The 10772-nt window shown below is 33.0% G+C and overlaps 1 protein-coding gene across 1 annotated transcript; it reads left to right on the plus strand.

Moving 5' to 3' along the window:
• Positions 1-4417: 4417 nt before the first annotated feature.
• LOC108211016 (DAG protein, chloroplastic) lies at positions 4418-7094 on the plus strand. Its single transcript, XM_017382494.2, has 5 exons — positions 4418-4903; positions 6126-6223; positions 6320-6385; positions 6466-6642; positions 6795-7094. Exons 1-4 carry the CDS (start codon positions 4548-4550, stop codon positions 6630-6632), a joined length of 687 nt encoding a protein of 228 aa, XP_017237983.1. The 5' UTR covers positions 4418-4547; the 3' UTR covers positions 6633-6642; positions 6795-7094.
• Positions 7095-10772: the final 3678 nt, after the last annotated feature.

Genomic DNA, 10772 nt, shown 5'->3' on the forward strand with positions numbered 1-10772 from the left:
ATTTGCTGTGTTCTCTAACGCTCCACCAGAATCATTCTTCAAATAAACCAGGGTCATAGCGAAAATGAGAATCCCCGCGTGCAAAAGGCTTATATCTTGAACTCATGATGCTACATATAATTAAATGACATGCAGAGCTTGATTGAAATAATTTGATTCAGAGTGGAACATAACCCGTGTCACTATAACATATTCTTTATATGAGTAAAGAAGTTTGTAAAGCCTTGTTCCTGCATATTTTTATTACCTAATCAACAAATCATTCACAAGTCAGGGAATGTTAACCATAATACTCCATCAACTGGGACCTATGTCACATTTTAATGATATCTTACCAAACTCTTTAGTGTTTGACACTCATATTGAATAGATTAACATAACAATTATGTTCTAGAATGCCAATTGTTAATCTTATCCTCTATCCCCTATATATATACAAACAACTGGAGCTGTTCATGGCTCATCCCAAGTATTTTCAGTCCCCAATGCTTGATCTAACCACATACTAGCTGCCCACTGGATGCACATGTTTCTTAATAATAACAAGATGTTAAGTATTCGAGTCTCTAATTAATATACGCGAGTATGTAGCGTACTAGGAGTCAGGAAGAGAATAGAAGATCCTTACTGCAAAGATAAGTTGGCTACAAACACTTTAAACATGTAAGAGTAGCCAGTGGTAAGAATAAGAAGGATTATTAGCGAGCATTATTTGGTAGGCGAAGTTGCTCGTGTGATGGACCCTAAATTAAACAATATTAGTATGTCTGCTTAAGTTTATTGCAGTTTCCTTTAGTCCAGCCAATGGATCTGCGAAATGCTTTTTAACAATTGAAAGCACAGATCAATGGAAGACAGCTGCATTTAAGTAAATGGTGGAGGATGGACATTGGATAGGTGGTCAGGGCAAGATTTAAATACTTTTAAAGAGATTAAGATAGATCAAACCATACGTTTGGCACAAAAGAGTGGCCAGTGAGTTTTATATATACAATCTAATTAGTCGTCCTTCGGAAATGTTACTATGATTTTAGGGATAAACTTAACAGTAATACTGGAGGCGTTTAGTTTGAATACCAGTAACCAAGCCATGTTCCTGGAAGAAAAACGCAGAAACAATTGTTTGGCCGCAATAGTTCAAGGAATAATTCACACCATTACCTATTTTCTAGAGCATAAATCAAACAGGAGTTGTTAAACCCAGAGCATAACTCAAACAGGAGTTGTTAAACCTATTTTGATGATGATCTTTGCGGACAACTATATACCCGCTCTTCGCAAATTCGGAAGATAAAAGATACTCTCACTCCACTTAGCTGAAACAAGAGAGGCCTTGCTCACAGAGAAAGGATTTTCAACTTTTGAATTTTTGTTTAGCACGATTACTTGGCATGATATCTTATTTCTATCAATTCAGTCAGCAGGCTTTTACAATTTGAAGATATGGATATTAGAGTTGCTATTACACAAATTAACATGGCTAATTTCTTATCTTTAAAAATGCTGAGAGCATGATTTGGAAAGAGATATGAATGAAACTAAGAAAATTGCAAATCAGGCCGAAAAGAGAAGAAAATATATGGTGAAGAAGATGTCATTTGATCAGGCGAACAATCTTTTAAAAGTGAATTATTTCATATGTTTGCTAAATCATGTTGGATACTTTATCCAGGTTTGAACAACTTCATATATATGTATGAATCTTTAAAAAAAAATTAAAACATAATTTTGTTTCTTAATATTGATGGAAATATCCTCCTTTTTTACTTATTCAAATATCTACTTCTATATATTAAAAGAGAACAAGGGGCAAAAAGAGCCAATAAAATGGCTGTGAAATGACTAACATATCCTTATTCAACAAAAAATAACAAAAATGCCACCATTTTATCATAAATGCAAAAATTGATTAATTTTATTGTAGTGAGCATTCAAACCTCTATCCTCGAGAATTTAATGCAAGATCATAACTTAATAAATCAGTAAATCTTTTAAGATGCTTTTGATTTTATTATAACTTTTAAATAATATTACGGTTATCCTACTTTCATATATTAAAAGAGGACTATGGGTAAACGTAACCTATAGAAAATTATTGTTATATCTTTATTTAACAAAAAAATAATAAATATGATAATATTTTATGATTATTGTTAAAAATAGATTTAATATTATTGTTATGGGATTGTTAAAACCAGACAGCACTCTCATAATATATATTGTATTTATATTAATTATTATTATTATTGAATAATATAATTTGATTTTATTATATATATATATATATATATATAATATGTTTTGTTACGTAAATGCACATTATTTATCATATCATAATTTTATTTGTTGTAAGAATTTTCAAATAATATAAATTAGTTTAATTTTTATTATGACATTACATATAAATAATAGATGTAAATTCAATTGTGAAGTTAAGTTTGTTATTTTTGTTATTAGACTTATGTTGTTTGAGTTTAAGTTTTATGCGAAATGAGTCAAGTTTGAATCACTTGTGAACACCTCAAACAATTTCAATATTTTATTTTATTTTTTTAGTTTTGGTTCGTCTAGAATTTTGATTTAACATTATTAATTTAAAAAAACTTATTAAATGAATTCCAATATAATATTACCCAATATCGCAAGGAAAAAGTGTACAAGAAAAATATAAAAAGATATAATAAAAATTATTTATTTTTATCTATAACCAACTCGAGTACGAGTTTAAAGGTTGAGTTTGAATTTACACAATAATAAAACTCTACTCAAATTCCTTAACGAACAGTTTTTGTTGTTTGAACTCGACAATGAACCGAGTCGAGTCCAGTTCCTGACAAACATTTGTGTTTGTTTACGGTCCTAATTTCATTCTTCTTCTTCTTTTTTTTTCAACTAAAAAGTCTAAAATCTTCAAACATAGGAAAATCGAAGATGTCATTTCGATATTGGTCAAAAGTTAGGGACAAGACATGTACGATTACCTTCATAACACAGAATATAAAAATTGTCCCTAAGAGCACAATTTTTTTTTTTCATAAATAGGATGTGGATATTAAAGAGAACGTGATCAGCGTAGAAGCATTGGTAAAAAGCCTATTGTCGATACTAGAAATATCCTTCTTCAAAGATCGCAAGAACGTCTTTAAAAGAGTGTATGAATATATCTTAACGTGCATGATGAAATATGTCACTTATATGATTTTAAAATGTCCACTCAACTTGAAAGAGAATTTGATTATTATTCGATTATAAAAACTTTATGTTCATTTTCAATCTAAAATTAATAAATAGTCCGACCACTTGAATAAAAAGAGCATAAGTGGATGTAACATATGATATTGGGGCCGTTTGGGTTAGCTTAAAAGAATTGACTTCTTGCTTATAGTAAAGAAGTGGAGTAGAAGTGAGAAGTAAAAAAGTTAATAAAGTGTTTGGAAAAGAAGCAGAAGCTGTGAGATAGAAGCTAGCATTCTCAGCTTTTTAAAAGTGCTTCTACTTCTTTACACAAACGGGTCAAGAGGAGCAGAAGCCAGAAGCAGCTTCTGCTTCCATGAACCAAACAGGCCCATTGAATATAAGTTTAATTTTCTCATGTCGAACACCATCAAGCTTTTTTTGTCTAACCGATATATAAATTTTGTCAATAATTTCACATCTGGCATCATTTACATTTTTCAAGTACAAAAATATATTAAAAAAAATAGATGAATTAATAAATATATATTTCAAAAATAAAAAAGTATCAAAATTTAAATTTGTTAAATAAATTAAATAACAAATTTAGAATGTGATTTTAAATCAGAGACCCGTGCCTTGCACGGGTTTCTACGCTAGTTATAGTAATATGCTAACCAAAAGAAAACACTTATACTTATTTTATGATAAATTTATAAGTCTTGTCGTTTTTGTATGTTGAATCTGGTTTATTTCTTTTTTTTTTTTCGTATTTAGGTGAATTTTGACTTTTTTCGAATATAAGTTATATTATGTATTTTTCTGAAAATTTTTTACATACCTTTTGGTTAAATATAAATTTTGTTTAATGAATTTTTTGGACATTAGAATCTACGAGATGGCATACCTTATAAAAATGAAAAAACTAATTGATATTTTTCTGAGAGCTAATTATTGCATTTGATACCATAATATGTCAAAATTAGGCATGCGGAAGGATATGCTATACATATGACTTTGAAAATAAGAAAAAAGGGTCTAAAAATAAAATTTCTCAATCAAATTTTGACAAATAAAGATAGGAAGATTTATATTAATCCCACTTATAAATTATTTCATGTTGAAATTTCTGTGAAAATAATTTGTATATATTTCATGTTGAAATTTCTGTGAAAATAATTTGAGATACACAAAACTCGTGAGTAAATAAATATTTGACATGAGACTTTCCTTTTTATAAGAAAGAAATTAAAATTTCGCAGATGAAGCCATCATAAAATGACTACAGCACCCTTGATAAACCAAAAACAACCCCCCTCTTTGAAACCTTATCCCTCTTCATCACACACTAAACATTTCACACACCAGTTGCAATGGCAACTCTAAACTTATCTCCTCTCTCTAAAACCCTAATAAACCCTACTCCTCTTAAACCCTCAACCCCCCTTTCATGTCTCAGTCTCTCATACCCACTTCAATCTTTAAGTTTCTCTCTGACCCAGAATCTCAAACCGACCCGAAACTCATCTCGGACCCTTATTCGGGCAGCTGTAGATGGGGATTACTCTGCGAAGAGGAGCAACAGTAGTGAACCCAGAGAGACGATAATGTTGCCGGGGTGTGATTATAATCATTGGTTGATCGTTATGGAGTTCCCCAAAGACCCAGCTCCTACCAGAGAACAAATGATTGATACTTATCTTGAGACTCTTGCTACTGTTCTTGGAAGGTCATTTTCTTATACCCCTTGTCATTTTTAAGATGTAGTATATGTGTGTATATATAAGCATTTTGACTTGTTCTATATGTATTTCATAATTTGTTGTTTGTATTTGGTTTAGCCTCTGTGTGTGTGTGGTTGTGTCAAAGACTAAATTTTTATTGGTTCAATAGCTCCAAATTATAGCTAATGTTCTCAAAAATGATGCTAATATATAAAAGCAAGTCCAATAGGTTACCTATCTCATTACCTATTAATAAAACTTATAAAGTAATGTGTCTTAGTGAGTCTTAGTGATTTAGGTAATCTATTTTTGGTGTGAACTCCAATAGCAATCCCTATTTTTTGTTCCCTATTATTATTTCAATAATAAATTTGAGGGAAAGATGGGGGAAAAGGAGGGAAAAGATAAAGAAAGAAGGAGAGAGATGAATTTTATATTCATAAATATGAAATAGGTAATGACTAGAGGTTACCTAAAAATAGGTAATGGTTAGGAAATTCGGGGATGTGCTAGTGATTTAGGTAATCACTAGGATAGTGTTGAAGTGCCTTTTTTTGATACATTACCTAAATGTGAGTTTAGGAGTTCATTTAGGTAACCTATTGGACTTGCTCTAAGGATACCCCTTCTCATTGTATGTGTGCATTTGGATGAATGTATATCAGGTTATCATTATATGTTCTAAAAAATTTGTGTTTTTGTTTAATATTCAGTATCATTACCCAAGTATTTAATAATTAGTAAATTGTTATAATCGTTTATGTAATATATGTGTGCAAGCCTGTGAGGTTATATCATCAAATAGTACATTACGCGTGTGTGAGGTTCGGTTTGTTATGATTACCTTTGTTTATATATTTTGTATGTTATCCAAAGCTATATTTTTATGGCGATGTGTTGTAATATTTCATGGTGCATTGATTTGGGTCATTTGATTTGGAAGCTTTGTGAATATTTTCTTGACTATGGTTTGTCAGGATATGCCTAGTTTATAGAAGTGGTGAAGTTGATATGTGGTCAAACTTTGAATCGTTTCAAATGTAAATCCATTCAGATATACAAGAGTACATATGTTTGATTTGATATGTGTTATATTAAGAGATTAATTTGTCTTTTGCATTTATCTTTTTGGCTAGTGCTTCTAAATTGAAAAACCGTATAAGCTCTTCCATGTAAGCAAGTTTAGTAACTGCTGTTTTTCTAAATTGTTTTATCTGTGCTTTTCAGCATGGAAGAAGCTAAAAAGAACATGTATGCTTTTAGTACAACTACCTATACCGGATTCCAGTGCACTGTATCGGAAGAAGTATCTGAGAAATTTAAGGGTATGCTGATTCACTGCTCATCTGTTTCAACAAATGATTAGTACAACGCACTAACAGTCTAACATGATTCTTGACTTGTATCTTTATGTTATGTAGGATTACCTGGAGTTCTATGGGTTCTTCCAGATTCATACATTGATGTTAAGAACAAGGATTATGGAGGTGAGACATTTTGATTTGAGTTCATGCTTTTATTATACTGGTTCAATGAATACCTAAATATGACTTACCATATGTCTTAGGTGATAAGTATGTCAATGGGGAGATAATTCCTTGCACGTACCCCACTTATCAACCAAAGCAGCAGAGGCGATCGAAATACGAGAGTAAGAGATATGTAAGACAGAGAGATGGTCCACCTCCTGAGCGGAGAAAACCTAAACAGGCAACCGAATCCCCCTCTGGATGAACCATTAAAGGTTGGATTCACTAATATAGGTCTTTCATAAATTCGTTTTTGGCAGTCTAGTAATGCAATATTAATGTTTTTTTTTAGTGTCACACAAGTAACTTAGTTTGCAGTTGACTGCAGTAGTTCACATCAACTAATTGCATGTATATATTTCTGTAGGTTTTAGTTTGTGTTTGAAGAAGAATGTGCCCATCAGAAAATCCAGGGTGCCAGTTCTAGAGATGGTAGATGGTGGGGAAACACAGAAATATGCAATAGGTAGTCTAAGTGCTCTGTTTACCGCATGGTTGGTCAAGTGAGCTCATTGTTCTTAATCTTTTTGAGACAGTATCTGAGTGGTTTCATTATGAGGTGTAACGTGATTGCTGAATATTAATGTAAATTGGAATTAACTTGGTTGTTCTATGATCAACTTAAATACATCATATATGCAACTATTTATAGATGGTTTTGGTCAAATGACGACTTTTTTAAAATATATTTTAAGACTGCAGGCATTGTGAGTTTAAAGTATTTCATGTTCACAGAAATGCTAAAAAAATTTCAGTGAACCACTTTTTTTTTGCTTGTTCTATCGTTGACTTCAACTTATTCTATTGTTATACATTCTTGGTTGTGGTTCCTGTCTCGAATAATATGAAGCAAAATAATAATAAAGTTGCATGAAAAGCCTTGCAAGTGGTCTTGGTTTGCAAGTTGGTGTGGACATCTTTGCAGTAGTTCTCTCTGAGTATACATATATATATCAGCATATCTCTTTGCTCATCTTTGCTGTAAATTCTGTAAGTATACATATACTAGTAGATCAATGAGTTCACTTTTTTTTTCAGAAATATAATATTGGTTATTTCTAGATCCCACAAGTCATGGTAACTGGAGTACAGAGGTCTAAATCTTCAATATATAGTATATACCACATTCACCCATCTGCTAGCTATATAAATATTTGATTGCTACATTTAATCTATGACAATCGGGGAGCCAAATGTTAAGCTACCAGTCCCTATCCTTCTTGGTTATAGGAAATTTATGTCCTAGATGCTGCATGAGTTAGAATATTAGATCCAGTATTATATGGTTTTTAAGCCCCATGCCTCAAAAATCCTGCCAGTCTATTGCTATCTACTGGATTATATCTGGGTGTGTTGAAATATGCGTAGTAAATATTAAAATGACTTTGACCACTGTTAAAAAATCAGGTTTTTGACTATAAGATGTCCAATTAATTTGGGTTGCATATTTTCTATAATGCTCCCTTTTAATACTTAGGATCGTCTTCAGTTTTTGAAGAACCAGTTTGGACCAAGGGAGCCATGGCCTGAGCCCTGAGCCCTGAAGAACTGTCTGACATTAGGATGAATCTTTGATGTTGTTTTTGTTTTGGGGGAATGGAATCATACAATATTTAGGATGGCAATTTGTGATAGAGCTCAACTCACGGATGTGAGTATTATTGCTCAATTCAATTCCAAGTTCCTAAATGTACTTGCTCACAAGTCGGTATAATAAAAAAATTGCAGTAGCTCAATATAAATTTCAATACTTCCTCCCTTCCATTCCACAGACCACATAGAGCATTGGATTGTGATTTGAGTAACTGTTTATAGTGAGTATGATACTGTTATTCTTCTTAATTATGGCATGTTAAAAAGATGAGAAAAGATCAGTAGTGATACTGCAATATGTCTATTATGGATCTGCACCCCCGGGATCGCTAAACCTATCACACTCCACATGTTTCACTACTGTTCTTTTGTTTGAAATAGGAAATAGATTTCACTGAGTTTTTCCCAGCTAAAGCACCGCTACACTTGTTTCTACTAGTCTCTTAACCTCCACCTTCCGCTTGATTTGAAAGCTCGACCTCTCCACGGAGAAAGGTGTGAAATCTCTGTGGTTCAAGTTTCCACAAACAGCTTTGGTTGAACGGTTTTTCTAGTGTGTGTCCGGCACATGCTAAACGCGGAAATTTTATACGTTTGCATCATTTTTATTGATACTCATATTCTAATAATAGTGGACCCCCTGCATATACAATCATCACACCAATCAAAATTTTCAAAACATATAAAATTCCGCGCTTAGCGTGTGCTCATAGGTGACAAACCCTTGTTTAAAATAAAATAGAGTATGAACTTCCTCTCCGCTAAAGAAATGTTACTTTTATGTACGCGGTACAGATGCTGACAGATGATATCTGTGTGAGATTCAGAAATTGCATCTACACACAATTTTTACTCACGTAAAATCAGAAACAAATATCTGAAAATCGATTTTTTGAGGACTAAATTATTTTGATGTGGAAGTTCCAGAAAAATAAATAAAAATGATGTGGATATGGTTAGAGGTTTGAAATACTTTTATCCATAAACCATCCAAGACAAATATAGAACAAACAATTTTATGAAACTCCAATGTCATTTGGAAGATAAATCATTTCTTATATACTCATGAGATATTTATTCTTATATCTCTTATTCTCATTGCCGATCACCATGCCCCTAATTATTCTCCCTTGCTTTGGATATTCAAACAAAACTTGAGTATCTCTGACCCCTCTACCGGCATGGACACTACTTGCAGAAAGAAATTTCCGCCACTACCTAGAAAAAATATACATGCACACCATTATTTAAAGCTCGAGTAACGAGAGGCTGAAATCGGCCTCCCGCAAGTGTGAAGATATATGATTAGATACGAGAGGCTGAAATCGGCCTCCTGTAGGTATCAAAGGGCAGGGACAGTTGGAAAAGGTGAAGCCCCAGAGTGCAGCTAGCGAGGTTTACGTGCAAAGTTTTCGCTGTGCTTTGAGACTCGTCCATGCATTCATCCCCAGGTCCTTGGATCAAATTCCTGTACGATTTTTTTATTTATTATTATTCTGTTGGCTCCCTTTGTCTTGGCTCTTGAGTGTATCCGATCTCTACTCTCTACAGTGCTTTAACTATGAAAACATTCCAACTCAAACAAACAATATTAGAGTGTCAATAAAGATAACTGTCTGGGTGTTGGTTCAGAACAATCGATTATTAATAACATATGTCTAGCATATGAAAAACGTTGGACGACGGAAACTCTAGAAAGAGTAATTTTTTCAGCGGATGACACGGTATTATATATTACCTCCATATATTCATCAAAAACTCAGCCGGCCTATTATTTATTCTCACTAATAATAGGTCAGGATCGGGACCCTTGTATTATATACTTCATATTATAACTATGTTAAAAACTATAATAATACAGAACCTCAGTCATGGAGGGGTAGTACTATATATACATAGAAACATGCATGCAACCCACATCTGTATCCTAATCATATTCTCTTTCACATTAATGTTCAAATGGTTAATTGGGCAATTTTAGCTTGTTTACTTCTAGCACAGATCTTATTTGTCTCAGGAAAGTCTGTATTCTCAGGCTCAAGCCCACCCGACCTCAGGGTTCAAACTGGCATTGGCTCACATGTAGCCAAATCACCAGTTTCAAGTACTAAGCCAACAGATTCCGATTCATTAACATCGACAACGTCATCGGAAACAGCAGAAACTACAGACTCCTCATCAAGTAAAGCTGATCCGAAAATCAGACAGGTGAAACATGATTCGTCATCTGTTATATTGGTGGCTGTTGTCGGAGTGATCATATTTGGGCTTGCTGTTGTCGGCATTTTGGTAGCTGTTTATTGCTATATTCGGGTCAGTAGGAACAAAAAGGCGGCTGATCATCTAGAGACTAGAGTACTGAATTCTAGGCGGAAGGGAGCTAATCCCCAGGAGTTTTCTTCCGAGAGCTTGTGAAAATTCTGATCTATACATAGCTGTTATTTTCTCTCCATGCATCTCTTTTTATGTCACCTGAGGTGTCGGGTTTAAACCGACTAATTTCCTCCAACGACTAAGATGTGATTATTGATAAATCAAAAACGATATGTTAAATACTTAAATATTATTTCCTTGCTCACCATACCTTTATTATAAGAAAAACTTTCATTTTTCACCATGCCTAATTGAAAACTGATCTACCTCAAGTGGTATGCAGTATGCTAACGTAGAAATTAGCTACTGATAAATCACTGTTACTTTTTTCTTTTTAAGTATGGATGAATCACCGTTACTTATTCAGATTTTACTATCC

This window comes from Daucus carota, chromosome 3 (assembly GCF_001625215.2).
Source record: "Daucus carota subsp. sativus chromosome 3, DH1 v3.0, whole genome shotgun sequence".
In the NCBI taxonomy this organism is placed as follows: Eukaryota; Viridiplantae; Streptophyta; class Magnoliopsida; order Apiales; family Apiaceae; genus Daucus; species Daucus carota.

Bases quoted from the DNA above. Each gene is read 5' to 3' on its own strand.
- LOC108211016 (XM_017382494.2), top strand. From the start codon at position 4,548: ATGGCAACTCTAAACTTATCTCCTCTCTCTAAAACCCTAATAAACCCT. The intron at 4,904-6,125 runs GTCATTTTCTTA...TGTGCTTTTCAG, and splicing joins CTTGCTACTGTTCTTGGAAG to CATGGAAGAAGCTAAAAAGA. The intron at 6,224-6,319 runs GTATGCTGATTC...TATGTTATGTAG, and splicing joins AGTATCTGAGAAATTTAAGG to GATTACCTGGAGTTCTATGG.